The 16,219-nt window shown below is 41.4% G+C and overlaps 1 protein-coding gene across 6 annotated transcripts in view; it reads left to right on the forward strand.

Moving 5' to 3' along the window:
* Positions 1-16,219, forward strand: part of ntm (neurotrimin) — a 420,957-nt gene that overhangs the window by 292,404 nt on the left and 112,334 nt on the right. For all 6 annotated transcript variants that reach the window (XM_017691327.2, XM_037547311.1, XM_037547312.1 and 3 more), the window contains exon 2: positions 8,758-8,848. In XM_017691327.2, the coding sequence (XP_017546816.2) occupies positions 8,758-8,848 (91 nt within the window). The remainder of the gene's footprint in view (positions 1-8,757; positions 8,849-16,219) is intronic.

Genomic DNA, 16,219 nt, shown 5'->3' on the forward strand with positions numbered 1-16,219 from the left:
GTACTTACAGTGGAATGTGGTGTTAGCTTTACACTATATGTAATTTTCTTTCCCAAAAATTCTACGTTTGACTTATTAGTCTAAAGATATTAACCCAAAAGTCTTGGAGGTCATCTAGAGAGCAAATGTGACACTAGCCTTTGTGCTCTTTTTTGTCCAGCAGTGGTTTGTGCCTTGCAGCTCTCCCATGGATGCCATCCATCCATCCAGCGTCTTTCTTCTTGTGGAATCATGTACATACATCCTAACTGGGGCAAGTGAGGCCTGCAGATATGTAGGTGTTCGTCTGGATTCTTTGTGACCTCCTGGATGAGTTTTCAATGGGTTTTGTTGAAATTCTGGTCGGCTGGCCACTCCTGAAAAGGTTCACCACCGTTCCAAATTTTCTCCATTTGTGGATAATGGTTCTCACTGTGGTTCGCTGGAGTCCCAGGGCCTTATTAATGGCTTTGTAACCCTTCCTAGACTGGTACACTTTATTATGCATCTGTCTTTGAATCCTTGTGGAACGAGGCATCATGTGCTGCTTTATGAAATGTTCTAGTCTGCTTCACATTGCCTGAGAGTTTCTCTTTACGTTGTTTCGATTCAATAGATATGGCGGTAATCATACCTGGATGTGGCTGGTGAAATTAAACCAAGTAACCAACTGAGTTTAGTAAACTGGTTGATTAAGCAGCTAAGAGAGCTAATGACTTTTTTCCATATAGAGCCAAACAGGGCTGAACAGAATTTTCCCTTCAAAAAATAAAACGGAATCATGATTTAAAAACAGTATTATGTGTTTATATATATATATATACTGTATAGCCTAAATCTGATGTTTTCTCATATTCAAGGGTAAATGTGGTGGCAATTTGAATCAGCATAAGGGTATTTTTCTATGTCAGTAAGACTCTTGTAACAAGGTGCTATATGGCCCACAATTATTATTGGTTTCTGTTGCTTTTTACTTTTAGTGAGGTCAATAAATCAGAGCTTTAAAGCGTGAAAAATCAAGTAACTAGTGTATAAATACCACTAAATTGCACTGTATTCTATTAGAGAATGTATGTATACTTTCTGCTGGTTTTCTGGTGACAGAATGGATATGATGGTAATTTAAATCCATAAACATTTTTGTCAAAAGGACACTTAAACCCACCATTTATTTGCTCATTCATGGCTTTGAAAATACCTGATGTGTTGACCTAAGTGTTCATGAGCGTTAAAAATACTGCAGGGCCTCTCCAGGCCCAGGACCAGGGAATGCTGATTTAAACAGTTACACATTTTATTCAGAATGAAGGAGGCAGCATCAACATTTCTAGTTGTAATCAACAACAGTTCTTCGAATCTTCCTTAGGATGGCCAACAATAACACTCCTTGAAATAACCTTTACTTGAATCTGAGAGAGTCTGGTAAATGCTAATGTGTTAATTGTAAAATCTATTCACAGTGTTCCAGTCGCTTGTTCTAAAGATCTCCTGAAAAAATTGAACTCACCCAAGAATGTGCTTGTTGTGAATAGGCGTGTCCATGTAAGATCTAGACTGAAAGAGTGGAAGTCATGTATATTTAATTTTCTTTCTTTTTAAAACATTTTTTTACCAGTTCTTATTCATCTAAGTGTGCTCGCTGTCTGTCTTTCATTAAATGACATGACTGAGATTAGTACCATTGCAGTGCAGTGAGTCATCGAGCAGTTAGTTCTCCTGGAAGTGTAGGAGGATATCTGTTTCCTCTGCATTTTTTAAAAATATTTTTCTCATGGATATATCCTCCTATGATAATATTGTAGGCCTATAGTCTTATGTATGAGTGTTTAGAGTAGTGCACACACAATATATATGTAATAGACAATGGTGGACAGTAACTAAGTAAATGTAATTAGTTTCTGTACTTAAGTAGTTTTTTTGTGTATCTGTACTGTACTTAAGTATTTTCATTTTGGGTGACTTTTTACTTTCACTCCACTACATTTCAGAGTCTAATATTTTACTTTTTACTCCACTACTTTTTGAGAAATCTGTCGTTCCTTTTGATTCTTGTGTGTATCAAAACGTACCATGTCAAAACAAAAGAAATGCAAAGCAAGAACACCAATCATGGCACAGCGGTCACTTTGTTCTGAACTTGTTTTGACCTGTTGGTCATACCGACCCAGTGCAGCAGTATAAAAATCTGGAAGCACGTACGTCTACCTAAATGATGAACTAACCTAACTTTGTGTAAATAGACCACAATATAGAAATATGTCCACATATGCAGTTGTGACTGGCCTGTTTCTTTTTTTCTGAATTCATACAAACACTTTCATTCTATAGTACTTAGTTTCGGTTAGTTTATGCTTATGAACAGAGACCTACAGATCAACATAGTAAAGGAAAACTTATTTGTAATCCTGAGTTTAAAGCCAGTTTTTTATTCAACTTAAACTTGGAACTAAGTTGTAAATAAATCTTAAACTGAAACTTTGCTTGTGTGTAAAAGTGATTTCAGAGCCACTCGGTTCTCCCTGATGGAAACTGTTTACCTTCAGTGTTTTTGTCCTTATGATCATTTTAATAGGCGTCAGCATCACTAATTAATAACGTTCTATTAAAAGACTGGTTTACCAAGAGAGACGCTGTAGGATTTTCACCTAAAATTAGTTCATGAAGCGAGTCTTGTTACAAAAATGATAACAGGACATCAGAGCCATAATTACTCTTTTAGTACTTTTACTTTAAATACTTAAGTCCAAACCAGCCATTTGGGGTGTACTTTGTGTACTTCTGGTGTCGGTCCCAAGTCTGGATAAATGGTGAGGTTTGCGTCAGGAAGGGCATCCGGCATAAAACTTGTGCCAAAACTATCATGCGGATCACAAATATGATTGCCATACTGGATCGGTCGAGGCCCGGGTTAACCACGACCACCTCCAGTGCTGTTGACCAGCAGGGTGCCGGTGGAAATTGGACTATTGTAGGTCGAAGACCATCAAAGAGGAGAGGAGGAAGGTCGGTTAGAAGGCAGCGAGAAAGAAGGAAAGGCAGGAGGGTGGAGGTTAGAGTAGGGACTCTGAACGTAGGGACAATAACTGGTAAACGCAGAGAGCTTGCAGACATGATGGAGAGAAGGAAGGTAGAAAAGGTAGAAGGTAGATGGAAAGGAAGCAAGGCCAGGAACATTGGAGGTGGATTCAAACTGTTCTATCATGGTGTAGAGAGGAAGAGAAATGGAGTAGGGATAATCCTAAAGGAACAGCTTGTGAAAAGTGTTCTGGATGTAAAGAGAGTGTCAGACAGGATCATGAGCCTGAAGTTGGAGGTTGATGGTGTAATTTTGAATGTGGTCAGTTCATATGCACCACAGGTTGGTTGTCAGTTAGAGGAGAAGAAGGAATTTTTGAGTAAGATGGATGAAGTGGTAGATGGTGTCCCTAGAAAGGAGAGATTAGTGATTGGTGCAGATTTCAATGGACATGTTGGTGAAGGGAACAGAGGGGATGAAGAGGTGCTGGGTATGTATGGTGTGAAAGACAGAAATGCGGAAGGTCAGATGGTTGTAGATTTTGCAAATAGAATAGAAATGGCTGTGGTGAACACGTATTTTCAGAAGAGGGAAGAACACAGGGTGACATACAAGAGTGGGGGGAGGTGCACACAGGTGGATTATATCCTTAGCAGGATGTGCCACCTAAAGGAGATTGGAGATTGTAAAGTGGTACCAGGGGAAAGTGTAGCAAGGCAGCATAGGGTATTTGTCTGTTGAATGAGATTAGAAACAAAGAATAGGAAGAGAGTGAAGACAGAGCCAAAGATTAGATGGTGGAAGCTGAAGGAGGAGGATGGTTGCAGGCAGTTCAGGGAAAAATTGCAACAGGCCCTTGGGGGCAGTGAGGAGCTACCTGAGGACTGGGAAACTACAGCTAAGGTGGTGAGAGAAACTGGCAAAAACGTGTTGGGTGTTTCGTCTTTTCAGAGAAAAGAAGACAAGGAAAGTTGGTGGTGGAATGAAGAAGTCCAGGAGAGTATTCAGAAGAAGAAGGCAGCTAAGAAAAAGTGGGATAACTAGAGAGATGAGGGAAGTAGGCAGGAGTACTGTGAGGCTAGTCGCATAGCGAAAAGAATGGTGGCAAAGGCAAAGGCTCAGGCCTATGATGAGCTGTATGAGAGGCTGGACAGTAAAGAAGGAGTAAAGAACTTGTATCGTTTGGCTAAACAGAGAGATAGAGCTGGAAAGGATGTACAGCAGGTTAGACTGATAAAGGATAGAGAGGGAAATGTACTAGTGAGTGAACAGAGAGTGTTGAGTAGATGGAAGGAGTACTTTGAAGAACTAATGAATGAGGAAAACGAGAGAGAGAGGAGGACAATGGGGGGAGAGATAGTGGATCAGGAAGTGCAGAGAATTGGTAAGGTGGTAGTGAGGGCAGCTTTAAAAAGGATGAAGAATGGAAAGGCAGTGGGTCCAGATGACATACCTGTGGAGGTATGGAGATGTTTAGGAGAGAAGACAGTGGACTTTTTAACCAGGTTGTTTAACAAAATCCTGGAGAGTGAGAGGATGCCTGATGAGTGGAGAGGCAGTGTACTGGTCCCCATTTTTTAAGAACAAGGGTGATGTGCAGAGCTGCAGTAACTACAGAGGTATAAAGTTGATGAGCCACTCCATGAAAGTATGGGAAAGAATGTTGAAGCAAGGCTAAGGCGAGAGGTCCAGATCAGTGAGGAGCAGTTTGGTTTCATGCCCAGAAAGAGTACCACAGATGCAATTTTTGCGTTGAGAGTGTTGGTAGAGAAGTACAGGGAAGGTCAGAAGGAGCTGCATTGTGTCTTTGTGGATCTAGAGAAGGCATATGATAGGGTGCCAAGACAGGAACTGTGGTACTGTATGAAAAATGTTAGGGTGGTGCAGGACATGTATGAGGATAGTGAGACAGTGGTGAGGTGTGCAATTGGAGTGACAAATGGTTTCAATGTGAAGGTAGGGTTACATCAGGGATCAGCTGACATTGTAATCTGTGGTGAGAGTAGAGAGCAGGTGGAAGAGAATCTGGAGAGGTGGAGGTTTGCACTGGAGAGGAGAAGGTGAAAGGTGAAGATGCAAGGAGTAGAGGTCGTAAAGGTGGATGACTTCAAATATCTTGGTTCAACCATCCAGAGCAATGGACAGTGTAGAAAAGAGGTGAAGAAGAGGGTGCAGGCAGGATGGGGTGGGTGGAGACGGGTGTCAGGGCTGATGTGTGACAGAAGCTAGAGTGAAAGGGAAGGTTTACAAGACAGTAGTGCGTCCTGCTATGATGTATGGTTTGGAGACTGTGGCTCGGTCTAAAAGAGAGGAGGCTGAGCTGGAGGTGGCGGAGATGAAGATGCTGAGATTTTCGTTGGTAGTGACAAGGATGGACAAGATTAGAAATGAGCAGATCAGAGGGACAGTGAAGGTGGAGCAGTTTGGAGATAAAGCCAGAGAGGCCAGGTTGAGATGGTTTGGACATGTGTTGAGGAGGAATCGTGGATATATTGGTCAAAGAATTGGAGATGGAGCTGCCGGGTAGAAGGACAAGAGGTAGACCTCAGAGAAGGTGGACATGGAGATGGTTGGTGCAAAAGTAGAGGAGGCAGTGGATAGGGCAAGATGGAGGCAGATGATCTGCTGTGACGACCCCTAAAGGGAGCAGCCGAAGGAAGAAGAAAAAGACTTTCAATACTTAAGTCCATTTGAAGGTAAATACTTTTGTACTTTTACTCAAGTTGAGGTTAAGAGTAAGGACTTCTACTTTTACTGGAGTAATATTTTACCTTTTTTATCTCTACTTTAACTCAAGTACATAATTTGTGTACTCCGTCCACCTCTGGTAATAGAACAAATACACTCGGTGTACAATCATCCAATCTAGAAGTGAAAGTACTTCTTTACACCTTGTATTAATGTGTTTTATGTCCAGATTCTATCTGGATATTCTTTGGCCAGATTCCATGTACAGATCCATTTTTAGTTCCCCACACACTCAAAAAAACACAACACATGCATTGAGACAGGTTTAACATTTTGTTCCTTCATTGAAAATAATTACCGCTGTAAACAGTGAGTGTAAACAGTGTTAAAGTGGCATGTTTTTAAAAAATGGTAAAAATTGTCCTAGATCATGATTCTTTGTCATGAGATGTGTTTATTAAAATATTTAATAAGCATGATTTCTGTAGGGTGATATATCCACACATCCTCAGTCCTTACCGTGGTACTTCCACCTGTCACCTAGTTAAATACAATTCCATTCAAATCCCACAGTGAAGGGGGCTGTCGTTACAAACAGTTGTACAGAAGTCCTAGTCCAAGCCTATAGGGAGAAAACCAAAGACTCAAAAAGCAAATATCCTCCTGTTTGACACTGGATAGCAAATGAAGTCATTTAAATGGCTTCTATAGAAGTGCATATTTAGGCACTGCCGCATTGTGTTGCATGTAGGAACAGAAAGAGAGGCCCTTAAAATCAGGCCTTTCACTTAGTGTTCTGAGTAATTTTGTCCTTCTAGCTGAGATCTTATCAGTCATAAATATAACCTTGCTTGTGTGTGCTGTATTGATTACCTTTGAATTTGATGACCGTGAAAGATGCCACAGCTTGGCAAGTTTAGCGTCCGCACTTTAGCTCTCTGCGCCTCTGTTTAGAACCTGCAGCTGCACCTTTGGCTTTCATAGCTATGGTAGTAAACAAGGAAACAATTTCAAACTATTTGTATTTATAGTTACATTTATTGCTCTCTCAATTCTAAAATATTGTAGTGTTAGCAAGACGTCAACGCAGGAAACATTGCACTTTAAAAGTGAATGCTCTTTTATTGAACAGGCAGCAATGCTAGCTGAACACAGGCAGGTTACTTCTAACCATACTTCACTTTGTTAGGCACTTAATACTGACACTATTACCCCACAGCCCAGCACGGTAAAACACAAGCAACACAACAGTAACTCATTAAACTATCAACTTATTTCTAATAATAAATATCTCTTCTACCACAAGCGTGCCACCTCCCGAGAGCCTCTGTGTGTGGCTGCTTTGCATGGTCACACCTCACGCACTCCCATGGCAGTGCGAAATGCCGCAGTATATTTCCGTGCTGCTGTTATGCCTGCACAGATGTAAATAATTTCTTAGTAGCCAATCGTTCACACAGTCCGACTCTCCAGCTGGACAGCACAGTAAACCTTTTTGTTTCATGATCACTAGGGCTGAATTGCAAACAGCTTCTTACTCCCTATGTAGTGCACTACATAGGTCTCAACATAATAACTGCAGCAGCCAAACAGTGCATAATATGTCTAGCAAAGAGATTTGAGATTGTCCCATGTGGACAATTCGGGACACATAGGGCACTATTTTTGTGTAGAAGGCCACATATCTCAGTTATGTAGGTAGCCATTTGGGACCCAGCCATAGTGTTTAAGGTTTGTAAAACATGCTGTATGTAACGCGACCTATGGTACTGTCGACCTTTATGTAACGCCATGTCTGGGTCTGGGAGTGCGGTACTGCACTGCAGTTAGACCCCTCTGTATTCATAACTTAATGATCGCGTTGATACTCGGCGTGGCGGTCTGTAACTGTTGTTTCAGTTTTCTTGCTAGTTAGGAATGGAACAGCGACATCAATGTCGGACATTAGACAGCGGCTCCATCTGAGTGAAGGCATACTGATTTACGCGCCAAAACAAGGCAGCGCGTGACGCTGCTGCCATGACAACGTGCTCCTCTCCACACCTAGCCTAGCTTAGCCTATAGCTTTTGTCTTCTTTTCCCCCGCTGAGTTTAGAAGCGGAGCAGTGATGCTGTTTCGGAGCTCCGACTCATTTTTAGATGTATTTTCCTCCACAGCAACAACAGCAAGCGACCTTTTTTTCATTTTACGAAAACGTGTCGGTGCTCATAGGTGAACTTAACGGTATTTAACTGAGCGGAGCACTTTTCCGCTGCGTGTGTGTGAGAATGTGTGGACATGTATTTAGCCCTCTGTGAGGACCAATTACGTGTAGGACGCTATAAAATGTTGACGGTTTGACGTTGGCTGGTCCCAATAAGGAACAAAAGCGCCTTTTTCATACAGAAATGAAGTTTCTATTTTTTGGAATAAAGAAGTCCTGTTGGTGAGGCAGGGTTTGTGTCAGGTGTAGCGGTGGTTACATTATTTCTATTTACATAATAATTCGGTATTTAGCCCCAGTAACCCTCTAATACAGCGCAAAATATCCATCAGCGACAGGAATACAAACTTGTGTGTGAATGTGTTGGTGTGCGTGTGTGTGTGTGTGAGAGAGAGAGAGAGAGAGAGAGAGAGAGAGAGAGAGAGAGAATGCGCATCCTCCCTCAATCTCGTTTCGACAAGCAGGCTCACTTGCCCACTCCCTCCGCCTCAACTTTAAGTAGTCAAAGTAGATGTTAACGCGGCGAAGAGTGGATTTAGAACTGGGGGCGTTTTAGAGAAAACAGCCCGCACAGAAAATAAGGACCCGCACACGTTTACGATGCTGAACAACAGCATAATCTGAGGGGGGAGAGAAGCTTTAGCGCCACTAACTCGCAGGGGGATTTTTTCCCTCTCTACCTGGATTAACCGTTGACTATAATGGCTAACTGACACTTTCCTCAGCGGCTCGCTGCTCGTGTGTTTACGGCGGAGTCTCAGAGAGAGAGAGGGAGAGAGAGAGAGAAGGGGGAGCTGAAGATGGAAGTGTATGGCTGCTGGAAGCGCTTGCTGCCGCTCTGTCTCAGGCTGCTGTTTCTTGTTCCCGCAGGTTTGCCAGTCCGGAGCCAGGGGGACTCTCAGTCTGACAACAAAGTGATGGACAATATCACAGTCCGGCAAGGAGAGACGGTGTTCCTCAGGTAAGCGCTATGTTCCCCATCCCCCTCCCGGCGCCTTGGCGGTGGTCAGTTTGCTCCGGGATACAGTTCAGGTGACAGTGGTGGTCTCCATTGTAAGCTGTTCGATACTAAAACAGTTGTGCAGTGTTTCTTATAGCCTGCTACAAGTCTGATTCCATTTAAATAAATAAACCTCTCCTTTTAATTAAATGGACACTAAGCGGATGTATACGTTCCCACAATATGACAGCTTAGCCAGGGAGTAATCATTTATGTCAAAGGCTGCTTTGTTGTAAAGAGATTGGATTAAAAGGAGGTGATGGATGTGAAAGTAAGAAAGCTGAGGGTTAAAGGAGCTGATTCATTTCACTGAGTCTAGTTTGTTAGTGTATTACGTTGTGACTGCTGTATATAGTTGTTTAATTTGTCATAACTGTTCATTTAATTTGCCATAACTGTTACTATAGTAGTGGTTTAGTAATAATATTTAGCCTGTCATTGCTGCAAAACGTCAATCTCTTGAAATAATTATTGTTACTATTATTATGTAACACATCCTCTTCTGTTTATGTTCTTTTTATTAGGCACTTGATGGCTTGTCGGTGTTGTTGGTGATTAGGTCTAGAGTTGCTGTCTTTTTGGAAATTCAGAGTTTTGGAGATGCAGTTTCCTCATTCCAGAACTGTTATGGATCTTTATATGCCTTATTTTTTAAAATGTATTTTTATTAAGGTCAATTATTTGTGAGCTCTGTATTTAGACATAGGGCTACAGCAAGCCTTATGCCTGTTTTTTAATGATCTACAGTTACTAGATAACTTGAGTAGTCATAACCGTTCCCTCCTCATCAATAAGGAACATTCTGCTGTATTAACCAATGTCAGGATCTCTGCATGAATCTCCATGAGTGGATTAGGTCACATTAGTTGCAGGCGTGCCAGGTGGCTGTAGGATGTTGATTGACACAAAGTTCTCATTATGTTGGACTGAACTGCAGCAAAGGTATGGAGATATGGTGACTCAAAGGATATCTCTACTCTCTCACCCAGTGACAGTGACAGCATTTCTCTGTATCTCTTTCTCTTATGTCTCTCTCTCTCTCTCTCTCTCTCTCTCTCTCTCTCTCTCTCTCTCTCTCTCTCTCTCTGTGTTTGTTTCTCCCTCTATCCCCTTTATTGTTTTATTTAGATTAGCATTTGACTTTAAACTGTCACTGTATTACTGTCAGTAGAATCATAGACGATTAACTCCCGAACTTAAATAGGCCAAATCTTACTGTAGATTCCTTCATGTGCTGTTTATTAAAAATGCAGTGACATGACATTTCTGTGTGTGCAATAATGAAGTTGCCAAACACATAATCATGTGCAATTACTTCAGAATGGAGGGGGAAAAAAGTTAGTTAGTGACCTTTTATCGTAAGATCGCTTCAGCTTAAATATTTTCTCAAATAGCAGGTCAAGAAAACAACTCCGTCCCGTCAGACCACAGTCACACATGGTGATGTAAAAGGTGTAGTTTTTTGTAAAACCAGGCCCCGAATCCACTACTGATATTAATTCTCAGCCTCTGGCTTGATAAATGTCAGTATGACATCGAGTGCATTCTGTTGTGTACGGTTTGTCATTTTGAAGGCCTGCGTCTCATAATTTTTATAACAAATCATAATTAAGGGCTGCGGCTGTCATAGCGGTTGCACACAATGATGTACTCTTTCATCTCTACCTTACAGCAAAGCACGATGACTCTCTTGAGTTATGAGATTCCTTGCTCCGTACCCATAGGCCTATGAGGATATTATATGCTTAACGATCTCAACAATTAATGGAGAAATATAATTAAATTTTCATAGGTATTTCCCTTGCAAAGTGGATTAATTGCAGAACAATTACAAAGTGCAGTGAATCAAATTAAACTTTAAAGTTTGAGGAAGAGCCTTCTGCTTCACAGGGCCAAATGAGCCGTGTTCAGAGAAAAACACAGGTTGTGCTGTGTGTCAGCAAAAAAATGGCTATTTGTACCGAGTGAGAAACTCTGAATTATTCAGCACGTTGTCTGGAAACCTCTCTTCACCTTTGGTGCACTGACTCATCTCTACAGTTAAGTTAAGCTGAATGCGATGTTCTGAACCACACATAAAACGTTCTTCAGCTCCAAGGAAAAGAGGCTTACAAAGACTGCATGCGATACAGTTTTGCGATGCGGCTTTTATAGCTTTGTAAATAGTGAAGTAAACAAATATGCAGCGCTCCTACAGTACATCATTTCATTTTAATTGTGTGGTATGAATAGCATCATCCTGTCAGGCAGCCTGCTAGATCAAACTTGTTCTCATTTATCGGCTGTGAGAGCTGAAATGGGTGTGATTTATTGGCTTGTTGCTTGTGTGTTTGGCGGATCCTGCTGGGAACCATGCCGTCGGCCTAGGGCTTTCTGTGCAGGCCCTTTACTGGCAATTTCCTCCTGAGGTCAGCCTTCCGCGTCTCCGCATCAAATGAAAACTGGAGGAAAAACAGCTTAGAATCACTCTGATGGCTTAGCAGATACTTAAACAGTATAGAAACAGCCAACGTGCTCTGTTGTTTTGTTGTTTCTAGAGAAATCTGCTTGTGGTTTTGTAACAGGAGAATCCTTAACTTGCTTTGCCTTCTGTTTGATTGCATCTCCTTCCAGTCACTTGTCCCTCTCATGTTGACACCTAATATATCTGCTGTCCCTATCAGTGAATTCCAAAGCCAGCGGACTAAATCAAATCCCTACAATTTCCTCTGGGCTCCCAGAGTTTACCTTCAAGCCTTAGAAACTGCCGGAAGTCAGTGGAATACGGAATGTACTGCATTTTGACTATTAAATAAACTCCCATATCTGTTTAATAAAGTGCACATACACATAGACTTACTGTTTTGAGAAAGTGTCTGTTATTTAACAGGATCTTTGTTTCTGTCTTCATTTGCTTGATTATGGTTATAAAGCTATATGATTAAAATATGTATACTATGCTACATATTACTGCTAAAACTATTGTGCGAGTGACATTTTGCGACACAATTATGGAGCAGTAGGCAGTGGAAGTTTTTTGAGCTGTTGTGGTTGGTTTTCAAATATGTGTTAATGTCTTATTAGTTCATAATTGGTATATGATAAGTGGACCATATGTCAAACATTGGTACAGTAAGAGAAAACTCTTTGTTGTCATGCTATTATAATTAGCACCACCCCCTAATTAACAATGCTTTGACTTATTACGTCAAATTATTACGTCATTACAAATTATTTAAAAACCCCAGTGGGATTTGCTTGTGCTTCCTTGTCATTTCTATCTGTCTGTGTGTGAGTTTGATCTGATGATTTACTGAAGCCACGTGTTAATGAGTGTTTTCAGCCAGGCTGTGATACATCCACTTAGTGCAGAGAACTGAGTGGGGTTCATCAGTCTCCTGTTGAATAATCTGACACTGAAGATCTATTGGGCTGATCATTGTGTTGTTTCACAGTGCAATGATGGAGAAAAAAAGAGAGAGGGAGAGAGAGAATGGGTTTCTCAATAGACTTTTCAAGAGCTGAAAAAAAAAAAAACAGGAAGAAAAAACGCCCAACTGATAAGATTGAGAGGGCACTAATTTGATTTTGCAGAAAGCTGTTCAGATTTATCTGTCTAATTCCTCTCTCTCTCGCTCTCTCTCGTGTTTGCACCTTTCCCTGTCTCTCGCTGAAGCCTAATAACTTTAGCCAACTGTGCAAGGCTAGGCATAGACAGCATAGTACTGTCACAACGAATGGCCAGCCAGGTGATTCATGCAGTCCGGGTTAATCTGAATCCGGGTGTTTCCGAATTAATCTCCATTACTAGAATGGAAACATACTTTGACTTGATTTAGTTTTGGCAGTGGCAGTGGCGAACTCGCCGTTTGCTCCCGTAAGGAGATGAAAGGGCAGCGGCACATCTGTTCAGGGAGGGTATTAGGGACAGCTGCTCGTCAGAGTCCAGTGTCATGGGCTAATGGCACTGTGGCTCCTCTGGCCTCACACCAAACGTCCAAACGTCACATCTCTCTGGATCTCTGCAGCTGCCCGCTCCAAAACATGGCCATGGAAAAGTCAGTAAGACAGAGGGTTGTTAATGACAGAGAAACAAAGAGAGAAAGACACATAGACAACGAGCTGAATACGTAATGTATGATAAAACATATGCTCTCAGGAGTAGTAAATCATTTTAAGCAGCAGATTTTGCTGTCACTGACAATCAGAATAAAGTTTAGCTTTAAGTCTTAAAGAATAATGTAAGTGAAAAGATCTCAGTGATTTAATTGTTTTGGATAATTAAAAATAATCTAATATGCATTTGGGGAGTATTTGTGCCCTTTGCCCTTGACTATTTCTGACTCACTTGTAGCAGTTATTTTTCAAAGGCATGTTTGCATGCATAATTTGGAGCTTAAAACCACATGTTAACATCGCTCCAAACTCTGATCAACCCATAACTCCTATTTCACCTTTAATTAGTGTCAGTCTTAAGGAATACATCCCCAGCTTATTGTCACACTATGCAAATCATATGTTTTTACACTCATTATGTCCATTTTGAGAGACTTGTGCTATCAAAACAAAAATACAGCGTGCCAAATCACATAAAGCCAAAAATACCAATTTTGACAACGAGGAGCGAGGCAGAGTCCTGGCTCTGGTCTGGGATCCATTGTCCCCAGCATATGCTCTGAAATCAGCTTGGCCTACATTCATAACCAAGGCTTTTTGTTTGTGAAAATAATCTTGTGTCTCTCGTGGATTAGAAGAGGAAAGGGACTTTCACCAAACCAAGTTTCAAAGTGGCAGCATGTGCAAATGTTTCACCATTCAAGAAATGTGTGAATTCTGTTGTAGTGTGCATAATTGAAAAGTCTGGATGAGCTTGTCGTTAGACTGGACAGATATTGATGAAACACTTGTCTGATGACATGCATTTACTGAATGAGGGACATACATGTGGGTATTATTGATGTTACAAATGATGCTACTAACAGTGCTGATATCACCGATGTCACAAGTGATGTCAGTCATATTAGTAGTGTTGTCACAAATGATGTCAGCTATGCTGGTATCAGTGATGTCAGCCATGTTTGTTTCGTTGATGTCAAATCAGCTGTGTCGGTATCGTTGAAGTCACAAATGATATTAACCATGTTGGTGTCATTGTCATAAATGATGTTTGCCATATTGGTATAATTGATGTCACGCATCATGTTAGCTATGTTGGTATCATTGGTGTCATTAATTATGTCAACTCTGTTGGTATTTTTGATGTCACAAATGATTTGAGCTGGATTGGTATTATTGATTTTAGTCTTATTTCCTTTTAAACTCTTTGAATAACCTTACCAGTAACTGTGCGGAGCTATGCTAAGAGTTCTCCTCTACGTTAAGCGTGTAGTAACATTTTTCCGTCAAATGAATGAATGCATGACTGTCTTTAAAACAAATACAGATTGGGCTTTACTTCATGCTGATTATTTCTAGGAGCATAGGAGTCACATATGTTACTGAGTAAAACTCTTCACCTGTATATTTTAGATGTGCTGATGGATGCATCTGCTCCATTTAGGTCAACTAAGTAGCCGTGGTTTGATTCACCTACAGACAAAATGCCCGTCACTGTAGTGTTAGCCTATTTAAATAAACAACTGTATATAATTTATATATAATGACTATTATAAAAATGGAGTATTGAATTGTTTATCATTTAGTGTTAAAAAGATACTTAACTTTCAATAAATCATGCAACACCAGTCAAGTCTTTGTTTTCATTGTTAAAATGACCCCAGTGTCATTTGCAAGGTGCTTTCCCGATGAGTTTTTGTATGGCCGGTATGGCCTTTGAGTAAATTCTGAATGGTGTATGTGCAGTGTTTTATCACCTGGCCCCAGCACTAAGCGGCGGTCCTCAGCCTCCCCTGAGCTCGCTCTGCTAGGGGTGAGATTTAAGACTCAACCGCTTCAGCATTTTCTGCTCTTCCGTGTTTTTCGGCCCAGTTGCATCAGTGAGTGAGCAGTAAGCTTTTGCGCTCTGGCTCATGCAGGTGTTGTGCGCTGCTCAGCAGTGCTGCCCTGCTAAGAGGCTGCTGGATTGGAGCCGAGGCTTTAGAGGAGACGGACAGGATGCACTGGCTAATGTGCTTACAGGTCGCAACTCCTCCTCTTAGAGCAAGGTTAACCACACGCACACACACAGACACGTTCTTTGTCTCACCCACACGTATTGCGCACACTCTGCCTGGGCCGGGCTCACACATGCAGGCGAGACTGAACTTAGCCTTTATCACACACTACATTTAATATCATGGAGCTCACACAGTGAGCAGGAGGACATGGGGAGTAAATGGCTGCTTTGATTCTGAAGGGTGTGGGAAGTTTTATTACTCCATTAAGCAGCCAGCGTATGTTTCATCAGTCAAACGCCCTTATTCAACACCCTGCTGCTCACTCCTCACCCTTCAATATTGCAGGCTAATCAATGTTAGGCATAGATATGGGCCATCAGCATTGGCTCCCGGTCATTTGGCTTAGTGAGGAGGAAACTCCCCAGGCTCTTCTATTTATAGCCCTGCTTTTGGTCGCAGTTGTTTCTGAATGTGAGTTGCGGCTACTTGTAGTTTTCATTCTCTTGGGAGAATACATGGACAGTGCTAGTGATCTCTCTGACGTGAGCTAATCAGACGGCAGTTAAGGCATATTATCTTTGCCTAAATTGTGTTTAGCGTTGCACAAGAATAGCTAAATGAGGTTGTAGCACAGTAGTACACAAATATAGAGAATTCTTCCGTTGCTAAGCTTCAGTGATGCTGCTATAAAGTGCAGTAAAATCTGCCTTAGGGTGAAAACGAATCTAGACACCACCTTCCCAATTTTTTGTAAAGGAATGATTGAGTGTCTCATAAACTCGATACATATCAGTGAGCTTCATGCGTAGGATGCCACAGTGAGACAGGAAGAACAGTCATAATGCACATGTGGGAATTCTCTTGGGTTTAGAATATTCAAAAGTAGGACACGTTTTGGCACAAAAAACAGATATAGACCCTTTAAAATTTTCAATGCATAAAGCATCATTCACGCATTTATAAAAAAGCAGATGGACATTGTAATTCTGTGGAATGTCTGTAATGCTTAGAAATGCATTCATCTGAATCATGTTTTTGCTGCTAAATACTTTGTTCTCAAGGCCACACGGTGGATTCGGACCCATGCGTACCATAATCTATTCTGTGTCACCAAGCCTGATATCTAGCGTGATAGATTATTGATTTAGGCTTGATGGGAAGATGTAGCACCTCAGCCCTGAAAGCAGCATGCCATTTATTTTTTCGGTTTGCCACCGAAATCGTCACGTCATGGCCC

Source organism: Pygocentrus nattereri, chromosome 18 (genome assembly GCF_015220715.1).
Source record: "Pygocentrus nattereri isolate fPygNat1 chromosome 18, fPygNat1.pri, whole genome shotgun sequence".
NCBI lineage: Eukaryota > Metazoa > Chordata > Actinopteri > Characiformes > Serrasalmidae > Pygocentrus > Pygocentrus nattereri.